This window comes from Equus caballus, chromosome 10 (genome assembly GCF_041296265.1).
Source record: "Equus caballus isolate H_3958 breed thoroughbred chromosome 10, TB-T2T, whole genome shotgun sequence".
Lineage (NCBI taxonomy): Eukaryota > Metazoa > Chordata > Mammalia > Perissodactyla > Equidae > Equus > Equus caballus.
The window spans coordinates 9,045,743-9,071,818 of NC_091693.1; the positions used below are offsets into that span (position 1 = coordinate 9,045,743).

The 26,076-nt window shown below is 44.7% G+C and overlaps 1 protein-coding gene across 1 annotated transcript; it reads right to left on the reverse strand.

The window, feature by feature from the left end:
- Window positions 1–693: 693 nt before the first annotated feature.
- LOC100146190 (WD repeat-containing protein 87) lies at window positions 694–26,076 on the reverse strand. Its single transcript, XM_070224129.1, has 6 exons — window positions 25,813–26,076; window positions 15,114–15,236; window positions 12,790–12,957; window positions 9,527–12,381; window positions 8,618–8,889; window positions 694–8,261 (listed from the first exon to the last, which is right to left on the reverse strand). Exons 2-6 carry the CDS (start codon window positions 15,219–15,221, stop codon window positions 853–855), a joined length of 10,812 nt encoding a protein of 3,603 aa, XP_070080230.1. The 5' UTR covers window positions 15,222–15,236; window positions 25,813–26,076; the 3' UTR covers window positions 694–852.

Here is a 26,076-nt window from a genome sequence, read left to right on the forward strand (position 1 = left end):
ACATGATGAAACTGAAGCTTAGCGAGGTGAAATCACTGGCTCAAGATTACATGTTAAGTTGGAAGGCAGAGGTTCAAATCCTGGTTTGAATCTAGAACACATTTTCATACACACACCAGCTCCCATTAAAATAGCTACCCTTCAGAGAAAGACAGCTATGTTCCAGGAACTGTGTTAAGCATTTCACTAAGGTAGGCGTTATTATCACCGTTTTACTTTGAGGAAACCAAAAACTAAGATTAAAGAGCTAATAAATGGTGGAGCAAGGACTGAAATGAGAGTTCTGAATTCAAAGTTAGCATTCTTAACTGTTACTTCACTCTCTGTCTCCATTATATAGATGAGAACACTGAGGCTTAGAGGTGTTTAGGAACTGAAGTCAAAGTTTATAAAGAGGCAAAATGATGGGTCTCCTCTGCTTCCTCATATAATGCTAAATAAATAAAAGCGCACCTGGGCCAGGCACTCTCCCTCCAAGATCCTTTGAGGAAAGAAAACAGAAGCCGAAGAATTTGAGTACCAGGACAAACTTTTCTATCAAAAGGTGATCAAGTACCGGCCCCTGCCCTCCAAAGGATGTAACCCACTGACTGAAAAAATTGTCCCTCTTAGAACAAAGGTTATCTGTTTTCTCTGGCAACTTTCTAGGGGATGCCAGGCTTGGAGAAAGAGGAATAAGCCAGCGTATTTGCTACTTATTTTATTCAACACAGACTAGCAGCTTTCTGAATCTCAATGAAGACGAGTCCTTGTCCAGCCCCACCTTGAAGTCGAGAAGAGGTAAGGAGCCTTAAAATCTGTGGCCCAGGTTCATTTCCCAATAAGACCCCGAAGTCCTAATATTAGGCCAAATCAGAGAGGACGAGTAGGGGTGGTGGGCGGCCTCTCAATAAGATAAGGATTGACTTGCGGTAGGCTTTTCCAGGCAAGTTCTAGGAAACCATACTGGGCGATGCCCACAGGTTGGATAGTGTGCACCTTGTTCTGCCCAGGCAGGGGGATAACCTTCTGGAACTTGAGGGGACCTCCAGGGGCATGGGAACTACCACAAAACAGGTCATACAGTACCCGTTCACCAAGTACCAGCTCCTTGGTTTTCAGGGCCTTGTTGTAGATGGTCTCTTGGGGCTGGAGTTCCTTTCTGTGCAGCAACTCTAGTAGAAGCCTCTGGATTCGGGGCGACTTAAGTTGGTACAGGTCCATGAGCTGGTGGAACTGTTCCATCCAAGCAGTACTGTCTTTTGCATATCGCTGCTGCAACATCCGCAAAACATGATACAGTGCCACAAATGTCTCCCATTGAGGCACTGCTTCCTTTATTTTAGAGATGGGCTGTGGCTTCTTCTCCAACTGGGGCAACTTGAGGGGTCTGCCTTTACCCTTGAAAGCTCTGAGATCCTTCTGAAACATCAGTGCTAGAGTTTGTTTGTCCACAGAAGCATGGGCACTGGTGGAAATGTCTCTTGTGTCAGGATAAAAGTGTCGCATTTCCATGTCTTTGAGAGCACTGGCTATCTGCTGTGCCCGTGCACTCCTGTAAGGTTCTCCTAAAAGATGCCAATTTATAGCCTTTGGGACTTGAATCCTCTTGGTGGTTGATGGTAACACTGGTGCAGGGATGGGCAGTGCTTTCTTCTTTGCCTTGTGAATTTGGGGGAGTTCACTCCTCCCCCTCAAGGCCCAGAAGTCCTTCTGGAATGTCCAGGACAGGGATTTTTTATCCACAGAGGGATGGATAGCTGTAGGAACTTCCTTTCTGACTGGATAAAGCTGCCTTATCTCCTTGACAGCAGTGGATAACTGTTGTGCCTGCTTCCTCCTGTAGGACTCAGCTAAGAGGTGCCAATTGAGAGTTTGGGCTGTTTGAGTCCTTTTGGTAGCTGATGGGGACACTGGTTCAGGGATCGGAAACAGCTCTAGCCACCTCCCCTTTTCTTTTCTTCTAATTGGAGGGATCACTTGTAAATGCACTGGACTCAAAACATCCTTATAGGTTCGTGCTATATCTGTGTGACTTAACTCTAGGTTCTGCCTGAGGTGTTTAGCAATGGCTTTAAGATTGGACAGATTCGTCCATTTCACGTATCCCTTTGAAGTCAAGTGTCTGAGGAGCTGGCTCAGTCTATGGAAACTGTCTCTGGAAAGTTGCTGTCCTGCTTCCAGCCTTATTAAGGCATTATTAATCCAGTCCTCATCTGAGAGGCTGGCTTCTGAGTAGCACGGGCTTTGGGCCGGCATGGAGGTAAGGGATGGGGCTGGGGCTGGGGCTGGGGCTTGGTACTCAGTTTTCCCCATCAGGGAATCCCACTTCCACCTGCCGCCTTTGGTCCTCCATTCAGGTTTTTGTGGTTTCCTGGTTTCAGATAAGTGGAACTCTGGCCTGTGGAGGCCTTCTGGGAACTGAGTCTCTAAGCCTGTTTCCATGACTTGTAAAAACATGCCCCTGGCTTTCTCCAAGAGCACATCCTCTTGTCTTCTCCATGAACTTGTCATGGGGCGTGCTCCAAGAAGTCGATTTTCCTGTGCTTCCAAATCCAGATGATCCCCTAACACTTTCAGGGGCATTCCCTCTTCTTTCTCGAGGACTACTGGGAGTGGTATTTTGAAGGGGCTCTTCAGAAATGTTGTCCACGTAGCCGTATCCATAAGTGTAGGTTCTCTCCTTCCATCAGGCAATCTCTCTTTCTTAAAAGGCATTTCCCTTCGAGCTCTACGCTCCCTTTCCTCAGTAAGAACATCACCTTCTGTTACTGGCTTCAGTAAGCTCACTTCTTCCTTTGCAAGCTCTGTTTTCAGTACTCTCTCTTCTGAGAGCACTGCCTCCATAAGTCTACTCTCTTTTTCCTCGTCTTTGCTCAAGCTCTCCTCCCCCTCCTCCTCCCTCGGGCTCTCCTCCTCCTCCTCACTCGGGCTCTCCTCCTCCTCCTCACTCGGGCTCTCCTTCTCCTCCTCACTCAGGCTCTCCTCGTCCTCACTCAGGCTTTCCTCCTCCTCACTCGGGCTCTCCTTCTCCTCCTCACTCAGGCTCTCCTCCTCCTCACTCAGGCTCTCCTCCTCCTCCTCACTCAGGCTCTCCTCCTCCTCCTCACTCGGGCTCTCCTTCTCCTCCTCACTCAGGCTCTCCTCATCCTCACTCAGGCTTTCCTCCTCCTCCCTCGGGCTCTCCTCCTCCTCCTCACTCGGGCTCTCCTTCTCCTCCTCACTCAGGCTCTCCTCGTCCTCACTCAGGCTTTCCTCCTCCTCACTCGGGCTCTCCTCCTCCTCCTCACTCGGGCTCTCCTTCTCCTCCTCACTCAGGCTCTCCTCGTCCTCACTCAGGCTCTCCTCCTCCTCACTCGGACTCTCCTTCTCCTCCTCACTCAGGCTCTCCTTCTCCTCCTCACTCAGGCTCTCCTTCTCCTCACTCGGGCTCTCCTCCTCCTCACTCGGGCTCTCCTTCTCCTCCTCGCTCAGGCTCTCCTCCTCCTCCTCACTCAGGCTCTCCTCCCCACTCGGGCTCTCCTCCTCACTCAGGCTCTCCTCCTCCTCCTTGCTGAGGTGCTCCTTCGCTTCCTCATGTGGGCCCTCTGTTTCCTTCCTCCTCAGCCGCTCTTTCTCCGGAAGCAACCTCTTTTCCTTTTTCCTTCTTTGGGCTGAACTCTTAGGCTTCTTAGCCAAGTTCTCTTCCAGTTTCTCTTCACTCAGGCTTACCTTCTTTTTCTGCTTCTTAATCAGATGTTTCCTTTTCTCTCTCTGGGGCAGAAGCTCCTCCTCTTCTCCTTCCTCAGTGAGACTCTCCTCCTCTTTCCCCTTCTTAGTTGGGCCTTCCTCTATTTCCTTCTTAATCAAGCTTTCAGATAAGCCCTCTAACATTAGGCCTCTGATATTCTTTAATAACCACTTTACCCAGGTCTTTTCTGGTTTATTCTCAACTCTCTTCACAAGCTTCTTTAGCTGCTTTTTTCCTAACAGATTTTGCTCCTGGACCTCCTTTAAGATACTTTGTACCTGGATTTTATCTAATAGCGTGTTTTCCTGGGCCTTCTCTAATAACCGTTGGTCCCCCTCCAGGCTCTCTTCATCAGTCAGTGTTCTCTCTTTGGTAGCTAGTCTGTCGTCTTCTAGTTTTCTCTCTTTCTGAGCTAGTTCCTTCTCGTCTGTGGTTATTTCCTCCTGTTCTTTAAAAAATTCCCACCTCTGGTCATCAATTTCACTCCTTTCCATAATGAATGATCTCTTTTCCTCAAGTATTTCTGTTTCTTCCAGTGTCGCTGTACTTATTTCTCTAATTGTTTTAGCCAGGATCCTCAAGAGCTGACTCTCTTTCTTCCTTATATCTTTTTCCCTGGAACTGGCCTCTTTGTCTTCCGAACTAATACCCTTTTCCATATCCAGTTTCCTCATTGCCTCTATTCTTTCCTCTTTGGTTCTTTTCTTTTTTTTCTCGGCAGCAGCCGTCTCCTTGGTCCTAATATCATAGGCCAGTTTCCTCTCTTCCTGGGAAGGTTTGCCCTCTTCTTTCACAACTTCTTTCTCTTCTTGGGTTGTTTTTTTCTTTCGCTTAGTTATGCCAATTCCCTCCTTGGCTTTTGCCTTTCCTTTCTTAGCAATATGTCTCTCTTCTTTGGCCACTTTACTACCTTCCTGTGTCAGTCTTTTCTCCATGTCACCTGCTTGTTCTTCCTCTTCTAGGGACAATCTCTCTTTTTCCCAGGCCCATTGTTTTTTTTGCTCACTCTCTTTCTCCTCTTTCTGACCCTGTATTCTCTCTTTCTGGGCCTGTTTTTCCTCTTGTAGGGCGAGCTGCCCTTTTTCATAGGTCCATTGTTTTTTTTCCTCGATGGCTTTCTTATCTTGCCCAACCCATTTCTCCTCTTTCTTAGTTTGTTTCTCTTTTTCCATGGCCTGTTTCTTTTCTTTTGGGGACACTTCCTTAATTTCCTCCTTCTTTTTCTCCTCTTTCTTAGGCTCTTTCTCTTTTTCCATGGCCTGTTTCCTTTCTTTTGGGGTCACTTCCTCAATTTCCTCCTTCTTTTTCTCCTCTTTCTTAGCCTGTTTCTCTTTTTCCATGGCCTGTTTCCTTTCTTTTGGGGTCACTTCCTCAGTTTCCTCCTTCTTTTTCTCCTCTTTCTTAGCCTGTTTCTCTTTTTCCATGGCCTGTTTCTTTTCTTTTGGGGGCACTTCCTCAATTTCCTCCTTCTTTTTCTCCTCTTTCTTAGCCTGTTTCTCTTTTTCCATGGCCTGTTTCCTTTCTTTTGGGGTCACTTCCTCAGTTTCCTCCTTCTTTTTCTCCTCTTTCTTAGCCTGTTTCTCTTTTTCCATGGCCTGTTTCCTTTCTTTTGAGGTCACTTCCTCAATTTCCTCCGTCTTTTTCTCCTCTTTCTTAGCCTGTTTCCCTTTTTCCATGGCCTGTTTCTTTTCTTTTCGGGACACTTCCTCAGTTTCCTCCTTCTTTTTCTCCTCTTTCTTAGCCTGTTTCTCTTTTTCCATGGCCTGTTTCCTTTCTTTTGGGGTCACTTCCTCAGTTTCCTCCTTCTTTTTCTCCTCTTTCTTAGCCTGTTTCTCTTTTTCCATGGCCTGTTTCTTTTCTTTTGGGGGCACTTCCTCAATTTCCTCCGTCTTTTTCTCCTCTTTCTTAGCCTGTTTCCCTTTTTCCATGGCCTGTTTCTTTTCTTTTGGGGACACCTCCTCAATTTCCTCCTTCTTTTTCTCCTCTTTCTTAGGCTCTTTCTCTTTTTCCATGGCCTGTTTCTTTTCTTTTCGGGACACTTCCTCAATTTCCTCCTTCTTTTTCTCCTCTTTCTTAGCCTGTTTCTCTTTTTCCATGGCCTGTTTCTTTTCTTTTGGAGACACTTCCTCAATTTCCTTCATTTTTTCTTCTTCTGGGATCAGTTTCATTTTTTCTCTGCCCTGTTTTTTCCCCTCAGCCTCTTTCTCCACTTTTTGAGCCAATTTCTCCTCTTTCTGATCCCATCTTTTCTCCTTCTGGGCCTGTTTCTTTTCTTCCTGTGACCATCTCTCCATTTCTTCAGCCTGTTTCTCCTCTCCTAGGTCCATTTTCTTTTTCACCCTGGCCTGTTGTTTCTTTTTCTCAGTTGTTTTCTCCTCTTCCCGGGCCCTTCTCTCCTTTTCCCAAGCTTTTGTCTCCTTTTTCTGGGTCTTTTTATCTCCTTCTTGTGACAATTTCTCCATTTCCCCAAATGGTTCCTCCTCTTCTAGGCCTGGTTTCTTTCTTTGCCACGCTAATTGTTTATCCTTGGCCTGTTTTTCCTCCTTCTTAGCCTGCCTCTCTTTCTGGTCTTCTTTCTCCTGTTTCCCATCTTGTTTTTTCTTTTCTTGGGTTTGTTCCTCTTTATGGGCCTCTTTTTTCTTGTTTACTAACCATTTCTTTTTTTCTTGGGTCAATGTAATCTCTTGCTTTGCCATGTTGGCCCTTTTTAATGCCTGTTTTCTGTCTTTCCCAGACAGTCCTTCCTCTTCTCTAGACAAATATTCCTTTTCCTGGGCCAATTTTCCCCTTTTCCAGGCCTCTTCCTCAACAAGTTTCTCCATACTCCAGATGTGTCTCCTCTTTCTGAGGACCTTTTTCCATTCTTCAGCTTGTTTCTGTATGTCCAGGATTAGTTCCTCTTCCCAGGCCAGTTCCTCCTCTTCCTCACCCAGCTCCTCCTCTTCCTCACCCAGCTCCTCCTCTTCCTCACCCAGCTCCTCCTCTTCCTCACCCAGCTCCTCCTCTTCCTCACCCAGCTCCTCCTCTTCCTCACTCAGCTCCTCCTCTTCCTCACCCAGCTCCTCCTCTTCCTCACCCAGCTCCTCCTCTCCTTCACCCAGCTCTTCCTCTTCCTCACCCAGCTCCTCCTCTTCCTCACCCAGCTCCTCCTCTCCTTCACCCAGCTCCTCCTCTTCCTCACCCAACTCCTCCTCTTCCTCACTCAGCTCCTCCTCTTCCTCACCCAGCTCCTCCTCTTCCTGGGACAACTTCCTCTCTTCCCAGACAGGCAACCCCTCTTCCTGGGCCCACACGCCTTCTTCATGAGCCAGCATAATCTGCTCCCGGTCCCACTTCCTCCTTTCTGGTGTTGCCTTCCCGTCTTTCCGGGTCACTCGCTCTCTTTTCCCTGGAAGTCTCCCCTCTCTTCCAGTCCATTTCTTTTCTCCTAGGCCTAACTTCTTGGTTAATATTTTTTGTGGAAAAGCCAGTATTTCTTCTTTCCCAGCTATTTTACCTTCTTGATGGGTCAGTTTTTTCTTATCCTTGGTCAGTTTCTCCTTTCCCTGCACTAATTTCCTCTCTGGCTTACTCAATTTCCTTTCTTCCTCAGCTATTTTCCCTTCTCGCCTGGCCAGTTCCCTTACTCCTTTTTTTAATTTTCTTTTCTCTAAGACTAGATGATCTGAGAAAGAAATTTTCTTTTTCTTGACTTTCTCAAAAAGTGCCTTGCCTTTCTTTAATAATTTTTCACCCCTTTGTTCTCTCCATCCTACTGTCCTTTCTTCCTTGACCTCTCTAACCACTTTTTCTTTTTCTTCCACCCCTCTGTCATCCAGTTCTGATGAGTCCTTTAAAAGGGGGCAGATCTCTTGGAAGAGATCCCAGCTGGGCTGTCGGGAAGCAAGCATCACCTGAGCCAAGTCCACCAATTCTTGACCCAAATCCCTTAACATTCCTGGATGGGTACTTGCTATCCTTGAGGTGACAAGATAGCAAATGTCATCCCTCCAAGACCTGGTGTCTGATCTACTTGCACGTCCAGGGATCCCAGCCAAACCATGGGAACTCTTTTTAGATTTCTTCCTTGTATCTTCTTCTTGCTCAGTAACTTGTACGACTTCTTCCTTGGGCTCTTCTGCAGGTGTCTCAGAAATAACCTCCGAATGTTTTTTCTCTTTCAACTTCACATATGCGTTTTCATGCCCTTTTTTCAGTGCGCTTTTCCAGAGCCCTTTCACGTATTGTTGTTTTTGCAGTGTAGGGATCACTTCTTCATCCTCTTTCATGCCATGTTGATCTATGGCCTTCATCACCTCCATGACTTCCTGGGCTTCTGTGGCTTCCGTGGCCTCCAACGCGACCTCCTGTGATTCAGCGTCCTCTTGGGATCCAACTGGGCTGAAAGTACTTAGTGTTGGCTCTGGCTCCAAGGCAACATCCTGGGTGTCAGTTTGCCCTGATTTCCTGGCCTCTCTTTGTTCACCTTGATCCTCTGACTCCACCAACACAGGACTAAACTTTACAGATTCTGTCCGTCTCTGCTTCCTGGAAACTTTCAGATCCTTTTTACCTGCAGAGATATTGGGAGAAAAATAGTTAAGAAAAACACAGAGTTCCTGAGTGGGATCCTTTGTACTATCTAGTTCAATGAACTACCATAAGAGGTACAAAGGCAAAGGAGACTGAGGCTTTATGGTACAGAAATGCTTGCTGTTTTATCCCAGCTTCCACATCCTAAAGAAATAAGACCTTGGTCTCTGTTGTGTGGTCAGTCTTTCCCAGGAAGCTTACTTTCTGTGAAAAAGATTCTCCTTATTTAACTCTGTTCCCACTGGAATCTTTTTATATACCTTGGCCTTATAGACCTTGCCTTTTGGTGCCCTGAGATGGGCCCCAATTATGCGCCACATATTACCCCATACATACTATGATATCTGCTCCTTGCTTGAATATGTGTCGTTCTTCTCCTCGGTTTAATGATCTTTTTATGTTCTGAAAAAGGTGTGCGTGTTTCTTCATAAAGGGCCTCAAGTTCACTAGCCCTTGCTCTATCTAAAGAAAAAGTAAATTCTTGGTCTCCACGTGACAAGGTCAGGTTTTCTTTTAGCCGCTGCTGCACCTGAGTAAGCAGCCACTGGATGTCTTTAGCTTGAATCCCCAGCAGCTGGTCCAGAGAGGCTTCTCCAATAAATTGCTTCCTGCAAAAGTCAAGAGAAAAGGAGGATAATCCTGAGCCAGCAATAAAAATTTGAAGAAGAGGAGGAGGGCGGGAGCAGGAGAGGGGGAGGAGGGAAAACGACAATGGAAGAGGCAGAAATAAGTAGCCACTTAGGACAGTGTCTTCTGAAGGAAAGGACGGATAAAGGAAAAAGAATCAAAGATAGCAGGGAATAGAGTAGTCAGGGTGACACAAGATGTTTCTTTGGTTGGGAGATTTGTAGGCTTGAGTCTTAAGGAATTTAAGGAAGTGAGGAAATAATGCAGGGGCAGGCTAGCCAATGGTCAGAAGAAAAGGGGTAGGCACTAGGGGAAAATGTGAATAAAAACAAAGAACATGGGGGAGGAAAAGAATAGAAAAAGAGTAGTAGAAAAGGAGGAGAAGCAATCAGATTTTTACCTGCAGAGATATTGGGAGAAAAATAGTTAAGAAAAACCAGAGTTCCTGAGTGGGATCCTTTGTACTATCTAGTTCAATGAACTACCATAAGAGGTACAAAGGCAAAGGAGACTGAGGCTTTATGGTACAGAAATGCTTGCTGTTCAATCAGCAATCAGAATCAGCAATCAGGTTAGAGCTAGAAGGGACAGAAGGGAAGAAGGTCACCACCAACTTACTGCATTTCCTGGAGAGTTTCTGGTTTCTTTAGCAGGCCCACCAGCATGGTCTTAGTCTGGATGCCTGTGACTCTTATCATAAGGTATAAGGCCTTAGCCCGCACATTTTCGTTACTGTCCATCAATCCCACAGCCAGTGGAATAGCGAAGAGATGGCTTATGAGGCCTAGCCTTTCTAGTGCCTCCCAGGCTAGCTCACGGATCCGCGGATTGGAATAGGTTGTATCTTCCAGGAAGCGACAGGCAGCCTCAGAGCGCAACTTTGAAGGCACTTCATAATTGGCAAAAGTTTTTGCCAGGACACTAATATATGTCTTGTATTGCTCTACAGAACAGCAAATTGTGAGGCTGAGGATGGCCTCGATTGCATTATTTATAAGTCGTTCATCAAATTTTCCCATCCAATTTTGGTTTTTCATGCTTAGAAGAACATCAAAGAAACTTCGTTTCCCCTTCCTGGGTTTCTTCTCCTGTTTACCCATTGAGATTTTCTCTTCTGTTAGAGTCATAGGTGACAGTTCACTCTTGTCCCTTTCCTCATCTCGGTAGGATGGGTACAGATCACAGCGTAGGAATATTGGGGTACCCTCAGGCCAAAGGCGGGCACGGATCACTGAGTTGGGGATGTAGCCATCAGGAGCGAGGGGCCATTGCCTCCCATGACCAAAGAAGCACCGTAACATATGGTAGGGCTTCAGTCCATCCCAGCCGGCCAGCCGTAATTGAGCGGGAACCACGTGTAGGGGACGATTATGTCTGGAGTCCAGAGTAGAAGAATCAATACCCTTATCCTCCAAAATATGTGATTTGGATCCCTCTGGAATGACAGAGGACATATGTCTCTCTTCCTCTACAACATGGGGCACAGTATTGTCAAAGGCAATGACCCGTTTGTTAACAAGGGCCTCTAGCCCCTGTAATTCCTGCAGCCCTTGTCCAAGGTAGACAAATTTGGGTACAAACACTGTTTCAAAAGAAAAGAAGAAGCTAGGCAGGAAGGGTTTAGGGGCTTCTTGTCTGTGATCGGCACTGTTTAGGATAGTTAGGTGAGTCAGCCGAGCTGGATGGAGCAGTTTCAAGCAGGATACCAGGTAAAGACTCTGGTTAAAAGTCACAAGCAGGTCACCCCGATTATTGGCAAAGCAGAGTGGGCCAAAATGCAGTGCTGAGTCCAACTCAGTTATGAGTCTACCATGGAAGTCCCAGATCCGGACTGAGCCATCAGTGCCCCCCGTGACAAAAAGTTTCAGGGAAAGGCAGACATCAAATGAGGTGATAGCACACTCGTGCAGGCGTTTTGTCTCTTTAAACCTAGAGCTTTGTTCTGATCCTGAAGATGTTGGAAAATCTTGGTAGTGCCAGAGACGCCAGCAGTTGTTCTCAGTGATGGCGCCCACAGAACCTGGCAAGAGGATCACATATGTTAGCAGAGAGCTGCAGAAAATTTTGCTGACAGGCTTCAGGGTTACCTTGTTCCTCTGAAGTACAGCTTCTGTCAGGTGGACAACATTATCCATGCCGTAGGAACAAAGCAAGCAGTCTTCCTGGGGGCCTTCCAGGGTAGACAGTGCCAATACTGCCCCAGAGTGAACTGTCTTCTCTGTTCGGGCACAGCTGTAGTGGGAGAGGATTCTCACAATGCCACTCTCATGCCCACAGAACATCAGTCCCACCAGGCCCTTCCCCAGACAGGACTGCGCATAGGCCAGGCATCTTACTCTATCCTCATGGTTTACTGAAGTGCACACAAGATACTTGGCTGTGCAAGGCGAGCGTGTTGCATCAAACACCAGCACCTCTGGACTGTCTGTTGCCACAAAGAGCTCCTCTCTGTCTGAGTCATAGGCCCAAGCCACAGCCTTATCCATGACAAGTAGAGGCCAGGTGATAACCAGGAGATCTCCTGTTACTGGAGACAAGAAGCGCAATAAACCATCCTTAGTGGCACACAGGATTCGAGTCCAATTATGGCCACAGCAGACCCGCTGCACCTGCTGGGGAGGAGAGCCACAGACATTGAAGAGGCTATAGAAGTAGGGCAGACGGTACAATGAGAAGGTGTAGGTGGTCTGGCAGAAAAAAGTGGTGTTATCAATAAACTGCAGTTGCTGCAGATCCCCAGCAATATTCAGCTGCCGCAGCAAGTTCCCAAAGGCAAGATTCCATTCCCTCACTGCGCCCTCACTGCCTGCTGTTAGTAACGTGTGGGCCTCTGGCCGGCTATGGATGCATATCACTGATGAAGAATGGGCCTGGAAGCTGTGGAGGAAGTTACCCTGGTCTAGACCCCAAGCATGGATCTCTCCATTCCTGTTTCCAGCATAGAGATAGCCCTGAGAGACACAAGTGAAGGAGCAGGTGATGGAGGAGCCACTGCCTACAGGAATGAACTTCTTTACCTCTTCCAGCCGGCCCTGTCCCTGGTGGGTGAAGACCCTCACCTTATTCTCACAAAGAGCCAAGAGGGAGCCCCGGGGGCCATTCAGGGAAAAGCCCTGTACAAACTCACAACCAGGCAAGGGCACTGCTTGTGCCATCTCGAGGCCCCTGCCGTTTGGTGAGATAAACCAGGTAACCACAGCCCCTAAGGTACCAGAGAGCAGCATCTCAGCTTCTGAGTCATAGCAGAGGCAGCTGATGGAGAAACGACAGGGCACTGTACCCAGAGGTGTGAATGCTTGATGGTGGTCTCCAAAGAGCCACAGGTGCATGTCGCCACAGTAAGCAATTAACATGTGGTAGGAACCTGTGTGGACCATTGCTTCGATGGGTGGCACTTGATCCATCATGTTAAACTTCGTCTTCTCTATCATTCCTGCCATTTCCAGATCTTTTTCCTGTACCCAAAGTACTGCCTAGAAGAGGAGGAAAGAGGAAAGCTTGACTGTGGAGGCAGATTATCTCCCAATAGTGAGGGGGTAAGAAAGGGTTGCATGTTTAGATACCGGTTCCCTCTTGTGGGACTAAGGAAAGACTGGACAGCCTGACTTCGGGAGTCTCCTGGCACGAGGAGTCGGGTATGTGATAGAAGCCCCATGCTGTGGCTCTTTCCTTAGCCTTCCGTCTACTTTATGGGGCATATGAATTCCAGTGACTAGAGGTGAAGAAGAACCGCTGCATCCAGGTCAATTGGGATATGGAGATGGCTATTAAAATGTGCCAACTCAGAATCACCCTCCTCATTCTGAGACGAGGGCAATTTAGGTATGATGCAGGTAAAGTGGAGAAAGAAGGAGGAAAATAAAAAGGTCACGTCGCTTTACCTGCGTTTCTTTTGAACTCGGTTCCACCCAGTTTAAGGAGACGAAGTAGTTGGCGTTGATGGAGTAAAAGCAGATAAAAGGCTTGCTTCTGGGGTGGTGAGGCTCCTGGTATAGAGTCTCAGGCCAGTCACTCAGTACAACCACATCATTCTTTGGTTTTCTATCAGCCTGAGAGAGAAGAGTGGCCTGAGCTAAGAGGACTGAGTCTCCACTCACTCATTTAATGAATATTTATTGAGGGATTAGTGGACATTTGTTGTTGTTTAGCTAACCAACATTTATTCACTCTACTACTGGAAAGCACTCTTTGGGGAGTCATGCCTCCCTCCCCCTCAGAATACATCCTAAGTCGTCAAAGCACCTTCAGCCCTTCTCAACCAGGGCTCCATAAGAGAAGTGAGCCCTGAAGTCCTAAAGTATCCACTCTACATAATGAATTCATCTCTTCCCTATGCGTCTAGAATGCTACTGGTTATGTACCATCCTTAAGAGAACTGAGAAAATAGCCCCTCAAATCATTTTCTGTGTTCCATGGTTCACATGAGGAGCGACATTTGAGGAAGGCTGGTCTGTTCTATGACAAACACTGTAGACACAATGCTGAGCAAAGGACACACGGCCTTAGCTCTCAAAAGATAAAGATCCAGTGGAGGAAACAGACATTAAACAAACCACTAACAAATGACTGTGGAAAACAAGTAAGTGCTTCAAAAGAAAGGGGTACAATCCCATGCGAGAATGACAAGGCCCCCCAACCTTGGCAAATATTGCTACCTGTCACGGTTGCAACAACTCTTCACAGTTCCTGCCTAGCCCCAAAGGACTACTCCTGTCACATTCACACTCATGATATACTGCCTATGGGAAACTCATACTTCACAGACACAGAATGCCCCCACGTGTGCCAGCTACACCTGTGGCACACTCCGCCTTCACTATTCCTACGGACATCCAAGGGAAACATGCTATTCACAGCATGGAGTTAGCTGTGCTTCGACTCCAACATTCTGGAGTCTCACCCAGTGGGGTTTGTGTGTGTGTGTGTGTGTGTGTGTGTCAAGGGAGATAGATACCTTTTAACATGTTACACAGTAGAACATGTGCAATGCACACTACATTCCGGTGGACATAGTGTATATCTAGCATAAAAGTGCATCAACTCGTCCTGAGCAGTGAAAACTGAGGCTCATGAAGTTGGCTTTTGAGGTCTCTCTTCTCAGCAGATACTTATGCTATACCTGCCTCCTGAACAATGCTCCATGACTCTAACTCTCCAAGTTTCTCTGCACCAGAATTTGTGCTATGACTACCTAAGCTGAAAAGTAAGACATTGAATTAAACCAAACTGTTAATATTTCTTTACTCAAAATGTCTCTCATGCCTGCTTCCTGCATCCACAAAGGATTTGAGACCATACTGAGGCCATTATCTGCAACTCAGAATCTCTCTTCTCCCTGTATTTCTCATTTTCAGATCTTTGTGTATCCTGAGAGAATACAGAATGCAGAGAGCTGGAGGGCTTCTAGTACCCATTGTCATTACTGATTCAGTGACAGCAGCAGAGTTGAGAGAAAGGACCCTGGTGTCTGAGCTCCCAAACTCCCATTTAATCAGAAAGCTCATTTATATACCCTTTATTCCATTAGTTAATCATCATTCCTTTTCTTCTTTCCAGACTTCACGTACAAACAGCTCATTCACTCAGTCAACAATAGCAACGTCTATCTACAGAGGACACTAAAAGATCAAGACTGTCTTAAGCTCAAGCAATGTGTCTGTGCCTGGCACTACTGTTGCCTCCTCTCTATAAATCTCCCTTCCTTCCTCTTCCCCCGCCTTCCATCCCAATAAAACTTGAATCTTGTTTAGGGCGATCATGGACCCAGAAATTCTGGCAGTATAGAGTGGCACCGTGGTACTCCATGGCCGTCACAGCTCTGGGCTTTCTGCCTTTTTCTCTTCTACCTACTTACAATTTAAAGCTGATACATGGAAGTGCAGCAAATAATCTAGTAACTTTCAGATAATAAGCTAAAATATCAAGGATGGTGAAAAAGAACAGAAAAGAACATGGGTCCTTGATGACATGTAAGACAAAGATGCCTCCTGCTTGTCTAATCCATGTGAGTGCATTCTCTGTTTTTTGTATCAGAAAGTGTGCTAATTATAAGTAATGTTATCATCTTAGTCTAGAAGGGAGAGTTTTTTAGGGGGATGGGAGGACCCTTCCGAAGCTGCTCCCTGTTGCCCGTGCCACAGGCTGCCTTAGCAGGGATAGATAATTAGTCTAAGCCCACCATGTGCATCTCTCTCACACACGTCACCTTTATATCCTTCAGCTTATTATCTATGAGGAGTTTCAAGTCCTTCCACTCAGGAATAAGCCTGGATGAAGACGACATCCTTGTGCTATTCCAGCTCTTTACAGACATCTTGGATTACAGAACCTGTGGAAGGAAAAGTGACTTACAACACCTGATGATAGACTGGAAATTAAGGGAACTGAGAGAGGAAAGAGCAACAGGGAAAGTTAGAGAAGGAGAGAAGGAAAAGAACTCCTTTAGAAACAGGAGAAACTCTCTTATTTCAAAAAGATGGGGGAGGAGAATGAACTACTGATACTTACAGTGACATGGATGAATCTCAAAAACATTAAATGAGTAGAAGTCAGACACCAAAGAGCACATACTATATGATTCCATTTATATGAAACTCTAGAAAAGAGTAATCTCACCTACAGGGACAGAGAGCAGATCCGTGGCAACCAGGGGCTGAGAGTTTGGGGAATTGCCTGGGGAAAGGGAACTTCTTGTAGTGATGGGAATCTTCCTCATCTTGACTGTACTAGTGGTTACATGGGCATATAAATCTGTCAAAACTCATCTAAACATACACTTAAATTGGTACACTTTGCTACATGTAAGTTATACCTAAATAAATTGGACTTTTAAAAGAGGATAGGAATGAAGTGGGAGTTTTATGAAGTCTAGAAACGGGAAAAACCGTGCCAAAAGAAAGCTGTTAGGTGAGCTGAGGCGAGTCAATTGTAGCAAAGCTGAAACGATACAGGCGCCTGGCTTTCCAGCCCTCCCATAAGGCTCTTCATTGGCGTGCTCATGTTTGTAGACATGATTACATCTGTCCTTCACTGCTGAAGCCTTGATGTATGTGAAAGTCACTCATTTGTTCAACAAATATTTACTCAGCGTTCATTGTGTGCCAGACTCTGTGTTGAGAGCTGGAGATAAAGCAGTGACCAGGAACGATTATCTGGTCACCTACATGGTCAAACTAAAAGGGAGTTTACCATCTACTATGGAAAGCAGACACTCAGTGAGTTCAAATAGACATCTAGTTTTGGCAAAATGCCAGATGAAAATAACCTGAAAGCCTCTCAGTACCAACTCCTAGAAATTCTGGATAGAATAATGAGTAGCTGAATTCCAGGAGCCAGAAATGAAGGGATGGGGTAAAGACACAGCATAAGTGCAAACTACTTCTGGGATGGCCCCAAGGAGGTGTAGTTGTCAGAGCCCCACACTGACCATAATGGCTGGAGCTAGGGTAGCATTGTCCTGGCAAAGAGAAACGACAGGACTTGGGCCCACCAGAGGTAGGGAGCTAGAACTGAGACGCCTCCATTACCTCGGAGAGAGACACTTCCACAGACAGAGCTGGCTCGTGACCAGCTTCCTGAAAGCTTACACACCTTTAAACATTTTTCCAGGCATGAGTCATGAACCTACATACCTCCACTTTCCAGGGGATACCCATGCAGTCCTCCAAATGATTCTTGGACACGTATCTCACCTGGACTGACAAGGAAGAGAAGCAAGAGGGAAGGAGAAACACCACAGAGCATACCAACAATTCTCTCTAAATCTATACCTGAGAAGGTAACAAACTAAGGGCCACAAAAATCTCCTTAACAATCTCGTAGCACACTCTGCATAGGTTCTCTGACATCTGTTGTTCTCAAATGAAATTCACAGAACACTGAACGTCACGTTTAACACCCTGCCATATGTGTATATTAAAAATGCAAAGGAATACTCAATGGACAAAAACTGAAACCCATCCCCCTGAGAACAGGAACAAGACAAGGGTGCCCACTTTCACCACTCTTATTCAACATAGTACTGGAGGTGTTGGCCAGAGCAATTCAGCTGGAAAAAGAAATAAAAGGAATCCAAATAGGCAACAAAGAAGTAAAACTCTCGCTGTTTGCAGATGACATGATCTTATATATAGAAAACCCCAAAGAATCCATAGGAAAACTATTAGAAACAATCAACAGCTACAGCAAAGTTGCAGGGTATAAAATCAACATACATAAATCAGTAGCATTTCTATATGCTAACAATGAACTAACAGAAAAAGAACTCAATCTCATTCACGATCGCAACAAAAAGAATAAAATACCTTGGGATAAATTTAACCAAGGAAGTGAAAGATCTATACAACGAAAACTACAAGACTTTCTTGAAAGAAAGCGATGACTACATAAAGAGATGGAAAGACGTTCCATGCACATGGACTGAAAGAATAAACATCGTTAAAATGTCCATACTACCTAAAGCAATCTACAGATTCAACGCAATCCCAATCAGAATCCCAATGACATTCTTTACAGAAATTGAACAAAGAATCCTAAAATTCATATGGGGCAACAAAAGACCCCGAATTGCTAAAGCAATCCTGAGAAAGAAGAACAAAGCTGGAGGCATCACAATCCCTGACTTCAAAGCATGCTACAAAGCTACAGTAATCAAAACAGCATGATACTGGTACAAAAACAGGTGTACAGATCAATGGAACAGAATCGAAAGCCCAGAAATAAAACCACACATCTATAAACAGCTAGTCTTCGACAAAGGAGCTGAGGGCCTACAATGGAGAAAAGAAAGTCTCTTCAACAAATGGTGCTGGGAAAACTGGACAGCCACACGTAAAAGAATGAAAATTGACCATTCTTTTTCACGATTCACAAAAATAAACTCAAAATGGATCAAAGACCTAAAGATTAGGCCTGAAACAGTAAGTCTTCTAGAAGAGAATATAGGCAGTACACTCTTTGACATCAGTTTCAAAAGAATCTTTTTGGACACCATAACCCCTCAGGTGAGGGAAACAATAGAAAGAATAAACAAATGAGACTTCATCAGACTAAAGAGCTTCTTCAAGGCAAGGGAAAACAGGATTGAAACAAAAAAACAGCCCACTAATTGGGAAAAAAATATTTACAAGTTATTTATCAGACAAAGGGTTAATCTCCATAATATATAAAGAACTCACACAGCTCAACAACAAAAAGTCAAACAACCCAATCAAAAAATGGGCAGGGGATATGAACAGACATTTTTCCAAAGAAGATATATGAATGGCCAATGGACACATGAAAAGATGCTCATCATCAGTAATCATCAGGGAAATGCAAATCAAAACTACACTAAGATATCACCTTACACCTGTTAGAATGGCGAAAATATCCAAAACCAAGAGTGACAAATGTTGGAGAGGCTGTGGAGAAAAAGGAACCCTCATACACTGTTGGTGGGAATGCAAACTGGTGCAGCCACTATGGAAAACAGTATGGAGATTTCTCAAAAAGTTAAAAATAGAAATATCTTATGACCCAGCCATCCCACTACTGGGTATCTATCCTAAGAACCTGAAATCAGCAATTCCAAAAGTCCCGTGCACCCCTATGTTCATCGCAGCATTATTTACAATAGCCAAGATGTGGAAGCAACCTAAGTGCCCAGCAACTGATGGTTAGATAAAGAAGATATGGTATATATATACAATGGAATACTACTCAGCCATAAAAAAGGACAAAGTCATCCCATTCACAACAACATGGATAGACCTTGAGGGTATTATGTTGAGTGAAATAAGCCAGACAGAGAAAGATGAACGCTGTATGACTCCATTCATAGGTGATAGCTAACATATAGACAAAGAGAACTGATTGGTGGTTACCAGGGAAAAGGGGGCTCGGGGGAGGGCACTAAGGGTGAAGTGGTGTACCTACAACATGACTAATAATAATGTACAACTGTAATTTCACAAGGCTGTTTAACTATCATAATCTTAATTTAAAAAAAAATGCAAAGGAAGCCACCAAAAGGAGAGAAACAAATAGAATGTATGATTTAACCAGTTGGGGAAATGGGAGAGCAAAGGAAATACAAATTAATACAACAGCAGAAATATAAGACAAAATGTAAGAAGGAAAAAGGAGGCATGATAAATAGAAAGAAATGAGGTGATAGAAATAAGTCTAAATATGTCATTATTATCACACAGACTAAACTCATTAGATAAAAGACAAATTCTCAAAACAGATTTCTTTAAGTGAATAAAGTACATTTGCATGCTATTAGTAAGAGTCAAGTCTAAAATGTAAAAACAGAAACCTTAAAGTATCATTATTACCATGGCTTTCTGTTCCTGAAAATCATCTGAAAGTGATAAAGAGAATGAAAAGATCTTTGGAAACCCCACATTCAGCAAAACTAGGAGATAAATATAATCTCTAGATAACAAATTACACGTAAGTGCTGGGAAGAGCAGCTGAAATCAGGGGCAACCATGACAAAGAAATTGGAAACAAGAAACTGTGGAGAAACATTTGAGCAAAAGAGGGACAAACAGCGGCAGATCTTTGAAAAAAAAACTCCAGGAGAATTAAGTTTCCTAAAGGTGAGAATCTGTGCCTCCTACTTGTAACTACAAGTGCAAGAACCTTGGAAGCAGAAGCAGATGAAGTTGAGCTGCTCAGTCCCTTATAAAAGCCATCTATGCAGCGGAAGACAAGAAGTGAGCCTTAATGTTGGGAAAACCAGCCCGCCTGGAACTCCACCCCCAACCCCTTCAACACACCCGGAACCACTAACAAAGAACCAGTCCCGGAAAACCCAACTCAGACAACGCTGTTCAAGAAGAAAGGAACTAGTGCTACGTTAATCCAAAGCTACAAAAAGAACTGTGAAGGAAAAGAGTAAAAAAAAATAAATGAATATATGAAGAGCATTCACTAGAAAATGGCTGCAATGGATCAGATAAAATTATAACTAAATACTTTATCATGAATGTAAAAAAAATTAATTAGTTGCCTCTATGATGGAAGACCACAAAGCAAAAATGCAAGAACTCAGGGAAAAGATGGTAAAACAACATAGTAAGATAAAAGGTGGGCAGGCAGAAATGGAAGAAAAATCAAATATCATAAATATAAGGACAAAATCTGAAGAAACACAAAGGAGAGAAACTCAGTAAGGAATATAGAGAATAAAAATGGAAAAAACAAAAAGAAACATAAATAGAAAGAATTACGTAGAAAATAATACTTATTTTCAACAGATGGTCTGGGACAGCTGAATATCCAAACACAAACTAACAAATTTGGACCCCTATCTCATGCCGTGTACACAGATTAGCTCACAATGGGTCAAATACCTAAATGTAAGCCTAGAACTCTAAAACCTAGAAGAAAACATAGGAATGAGTCTTTCTGACCTTGGAGTAGACAGTGGTTTCATAGATGACATCTAAACCACAAGCAACCAAAGGGGGGAAAAATTGGACTTCATCAAAAGGACACTATCAGAAAAGTAAAAACAACCCACAGAATGGTAGAAAATATTTGCAAATCATCTATCTGGTGAGGGTATAGTATCTAGAGAATATATAAAGAACTGTTACAGCTGAACAGTAAAAAGACAAATAAGTCCAACTGAAAATAGGCTAAAGACTTGAAAAGACGTTTTTTCCAGGGAAGATATACAAACGGCCAATACCCACATGAAAATATGCTCAATATCCTTAGCCATTAGAGAAATGCAAATCAAAACCACAATGAGATACCACTTCACACTGACTAGCATGGCTATAATTATAAAAAATGAAAAGCGACAAGTGTTGGCAAGGACGTAGAGAAATTGGAACCAAGCTGCCCAAACTTGGAAGTAACTGAGATGTCCTTCAGTAGGTGAATGGATAAATAAACTGTGGCGCATCTAGACAGTGGAGTGTTATTCAGGGCTAAAGAAAAATGGGCAATCAGCTGTGAAAGACAAGGGAGAACCTTAAAGCACATTACTAAGTGAAGGAAGCCAATCGGAAAAGGCTGCATACTGTATGATTCCAGCTACGTGACATTCTCAAAAAGGCAAAACAGTGAGAAGACCAGTGGTTGTCAGGGTTGAATAGGCAGAGCACAGAGGATTTTTAGGGCAGTAAAAATACTCTATGGTGTTATAATGACGGATATATGTCATACTTTTTCCAAACCCATAGAATGTACACGTCAAGAGTGAACCCTAAGGTAAACTATGGACTTTGAGTGATTATAATGTGTCAGTGTGGGTTCATCCTTGGTAAAAAATGTACCATTCTGGTGAGTGATGATAATGGGGGAGACCGTGCAGGTGTATATAGGAGTGTATGGGGCAGAGTGTGTGGGAAATCTCTGTACTTCCCTCTCAGTTTTGTTGTAAACCTAAAACTGTTCTTAGAAAATGCTTTTAAAAAAACATATCTTCACTCAAAAATTTGTACATAAATATTCACAGGAGCATTATTCATAATAGCCCCAAAATAGAAACAATCTAAATGTCCATAAACTGATGAATGGGTAAACAAAATTTGGTATTTGTGTATATATATGTATACACACACACATATACACATACAGTGGGATATTATTCAGCCATGAAGAGGAATGAAGTACTGGTACATGGCTGCTACAACATGAATGAACCTTGAAAACATGCTAAGTGAATGCATCCAGACCCTGGATAATTACACAAAAACTAATTACAGTGAGTTTCAAATGTGAAATTCTGAGCTGTGGGGACATGAATATTTGCTCTTTTATTCTTTACACTTTTTTGCCAGTTCTTTAAATTGAAAACAAATTACAGCTGTAGAAGATGCTAAGGACAGTGTCTAATAAAGATGTGCGGCAGTGAGACCTGACTCCGAGGCCCTGGAGAGGGAGACGTGTGCCTCACATACTGAGACGGGAACCTTCAGAGGACAGGCAGCTTTCCTGGAACGTCAGTGGTGGTTTTTGGTTTTCACACGGAGGAACTCTTTACAAGGCAGGTACATGTGATTAGAAGGCTGGGGTGAAAGTTCTTGGGTGAAAAAAGTCTCTCCAGAGCTAAGGGGAACCCACACCTGCGGAGGGCCTGCTATATGTAAAGTGTTGCACCTAGCTCTGTAGCTGCCCCATCTATCTGTCCATCCTCATTTAATACTTACAACAACCTGTGAGAAGCGCATTGTGGTAGGCAGAATGGCCCCACGAAGTCGTCCATGCCCGAAGCCCTGGAACCTCTGAATATGTTAAATTACATGACAAAAGGGACTTTGCATATGTGATTAAGGTTATGGACCTTTAAATAGGGAGATTATCCTGGATTATGTGGGGGGGCAATCTTATCACATGAATCCTTAAAAGCAGAAAACTTTCTCTAGCTGGAATCAGAGAGGTGAGGCACGAGAGGAAACAGAAGGGAGGGGTGGCAGAAGGGGAAGTCAGAGAGATTCCAAGGTAAGAGCATTTGATTCGCTGGCTCTGACATGTAGGGGCCCAAGCACAAGGACTGGAGAGAAGCCTCTGGAACTAAAGGCAGCCCCAGCTGAAAACCATCGAGGAAACAGAGACCTCAGTCCTCCGATTGCAGGAAACTGGATTTTACCAACAACCGGAATGAGCTTGGAAGCAGGTCCTTTCCAGAGCCTTTGGAGATGAACCCAGCCAGCCAACCCCTTGACTTCAGCCTTGTGGAACTCCGAGCAGAGAGACCAGTCAAGTCTACTGGACTTCTGACCTACAGAACGAGGAGAAGATACACTTGTGGTGGTTAAAGCAGCCGATTTGTGGTAATTTGTCACCGCAGCAAGAGAGAACAAACAGAGGCACTCACAGTTTTTGAAAATTTATTTATGCAGCAAAAGTACTTTCTGTGTGTTATCTCATTTAATCCCAAAAACCCTCTGAAGTAATAGCTAGCTTTATTCCCATTCTGCAAGAGAAGTTACTGAGCTCACCTACAGTGGTACGAGTAAGTGGCCAAGCCAGGATTCACGCCCAGAAGCGTGACAGCAGAATGCGTCCTTTCAGCTCCCGAGCTGCACAGCCTTCCGAGGGTCATTGCAGCTCACAGAGTTTGTATTGTGTGTCTGAGGTAAAACAGCTTGCAGTCAGCTGAGCTCAAACATGAGCCAGGTTTGTCTACTTTCAAAAATGCCAATCGCAAAACCTTCAACAAATACTTGTTAAGATTTTACTTTATAACATGCATTCTGCTATCCACTGGGTACACTAAGATCAAAGGTAGTCAGTGTCCTCCAGGAACTTCAATTGTTAAAATTTGGTCAGGCCAGCCCAGGTGGCCTAGTGATTAAGTTCCCGGGTACGGACCTACACCACTTGTCTGTCAATGGCCATGCTGTGATGGCAGCTCACATACAAAATAGAGGAAGATTGGCAACAGATGTTAGCTCAGGGTGAATCTTCCTCAGCAAAAAATAAATAAATAAATAAAATTGGTAATTGCTGCAGTGGAGAACCTGAAGTTGCACGGGGCACCACAGAAGACTGTCGGAAGAAATGCTGGCACTGAGGAGGTTGCCAGGCAGAGAAGGCTGAGGCATTCCAGGAGGAGAGAATGGCACAGACACTTAAAAGTATGATTTGTGCCAGAAACGACACAGGAGTTAAATATTCTGACCACACAAGTTCAAGAGGGCAGTAGAAGAAAAATGGCTACATAGGTGGGAGTCAGTACTAGGTGCCATGCTAAAGAGGTCTATTTTTATACGGAGTAGGTGTTAGAGAAAGGCTGAAAACAACTTTAGCAAGAGAGTGATGTCGTCAGACCAGCCTTTTAGAATGTTCACTCATCCAGCCTGGGGCTGGGGGTCAGGAAAGACCCCAGCAAGGAGGTTACTGCAATAGTAGAGATGAAACATTGTTATATATTCTGATTTAGAGCAGTGGGAAAGGAAAAGCAAATGATGAGAGCAATATAAAATATTTAGGGGGTAGAGTCTATGGGTCTTAAAGATTAATCGATACAGAGAGTCAGGAAAAGAGAAATCTAGAATGGTTCTGGGTTTCTGGGCTGGGCTCTGAATGAAATTTGCTGCATTGACGTGGACTGAAGAGTAAGAGCAGATCTGGAGGAGAGAAGATCGGTTTGATTCTGGATTGGTTGAGGTGGTTATGGACTATCTGAATGAAGACAGCTGGACATGTGGGTCTGGAGCTCAGGAAAAAGGTCTGCGCTGGAAACAAATATATGAAAATGACCAACCTATAGGGACAGCTGAGGCCACGTATCTGGAGGAGTATACCCCTAGGGGAGTAGGCAGCATGAGGAGGAGACTTGATGTCCAGATATTGATGGGGAAGCACACTGAGAAGGAGCAACTATGAAGAGAGAGGATGTTCGCCCAGAACCAGAGGAGGAGAGCTTCCTGAAGATAGCAGGTCAGCTGTAGCAGAGAGGTCAAGTAAGACGAACCAGAGTGGATCTGGCAAATGGTACTGGTGTCCTTAATGGGAGCGGTATGGACAGAGTAGTGATTCCTGAAGTCACATTGGAGGGATCTGAGGAGGAGATGAAAAGTAAGAAACTCAAGGCCACTTAAGTGTAGCTTTTCAAAAGCTTGAGGATGAAGGAGCGAGAGGGAGAAGGAGAGAAAGACAGAGGGAGAGAGGTATAAGAAGGAAAGTTTTTTTTAACTCCAGATTTTTCATTATTAAGTTCAACAGACTAAGATTACTCTGTCAAATTGCTATAAAAGTTCCTAAATGCTTGCTCTGAATTTCTGTACTTATCTTGCCGAGAACCAGGGCAAACAGCTCCTGGGCTGGCGTTGAGTGCTGTGGTGGAGCGCCTTTGCGTTTCCCACCCCTAGCTGAACGATCCCAAGCGTTTCTCTTCCACTAGCAACAGTTACTGCCTCACTTCACTTTCCACCATGAGTAACGTTTCAACTCTCCAAATCCTGCATACAACTCTCAAGCACATGCCTGGGAATACCAAATGATTGGCCCCTGAAAAGAAAGACTTTGTGTGCGTGTGCGTGAGAGAGAGAGGAGGACTGTTGCTGAGCTAACATCTGTTCCAATTTTCCTCTATTTTATGTGGGATGCCGCCACAGTGTGGCTTGATGAGCAGTGCTAGGACCTTGCCTGGGATCCAAACCTGTGAACTAGGGCCGCCAAAGTGGAGTAGGTGAACGTAATCACTATGTGTGATTATTTATTTATTTTTATTTTTTTGAGGAAGATTAGCCCTGAGCTAACTACTGCCAATCCTCCTCTTTTTGCTGAGGAAGTCTGGCCCTGAGCTAACATCCGTGCCTATCTTCCTCTACTTTATATGTGGGACGCCTGCCACAGCATGGCTTGCCCAGTGGTGCCATGTCCGCACCCGGGATCCGAACCGGCGAACCCCAGGCCGCCAAAGGGGAACATGCACACTTAACCGCTTTGCCAGCAGGCCAGCCCAAGAAGGACTTCTTTAAATGAGATAATTAAACATGTTTAAATGTCAGGAGGAAGGAGCCCTTAAGCAGGGAGAGTAAAAATGCAGAAAAGAGGAAAGGGGCTGCTACACCGAGCTGATGTGAAGAGAAGTGAGGGTCGGGTCCCACAATCTCAGAGACTCCCTACAGTTTCCTCTGGGAGTTTAAGAGTAGGAGCTCTGAGTGGGAAACTGGAAAGTGCCTGGCACTTCTGTCTAAATCCTGGGCTACGTTCTGTACCCCCAGGTCTGCAGTGAGAGGCGTTGCTCGTGAACCCCTCTTGGTCTCAGAGAGGAAGTACCCTCGCTTTTTCCTCTACAAAAGCCTTTTAAAAAATAAAGCGAGACAATGAAACTCAAAAGCCTTTATAAGGAAAACGTGCGCCATAAATTCCAGGCGCTATTCTAGTGAGAGAACTGAAGGGGCGTGCTGGATTGAGGGAGAACGGGAGACTCCAGAATCCGACAGACTTACATGTATCTTCCCAGGCTCGGCCACTGCAGCGTGTCCTTTTTGCCTTTAGACTTCTCAGTCCTACCGCACTTATGGCAGAGGTCTGGTGAGCTCAGCGGCACCAGTGCCACTCACTATACATTCTCCGAGTTGGGAAAACCTGTTCCTAACATCACAGGCTTCCCCATTCCCTCTCCCTTTCTTCCTAGCTCACACACCTTTATCCTCTAGAGGATAACATGCCCTTAATTCTAGAAGAGACAGACTCTACTCCCAGCTTCCTAC

Coding starts and splice junctions, on each gene's coding strand:
- LOC100146190 (XM_070224129.1), bottom strand. CDS start 15,221: ATGTCTGTAAAGAGCTGGAATAGCACAAGGATGTCGTCTTCATCCAGG. Junction 12,382..12,789: donor CGAGTTCAAAAGAAACGCAG/GTAAAGCGACGT, acceptor CTCCTCTTCTAG/GCAGTACTTTGGGTACAGGA. Junction 8,262..8,617: donor AGCAAGGAGCAGATATCATA/GTATGTATGGGG, acceptor ATATCTCTGCAG/GTAAAAAGGATCTGAAAGTT.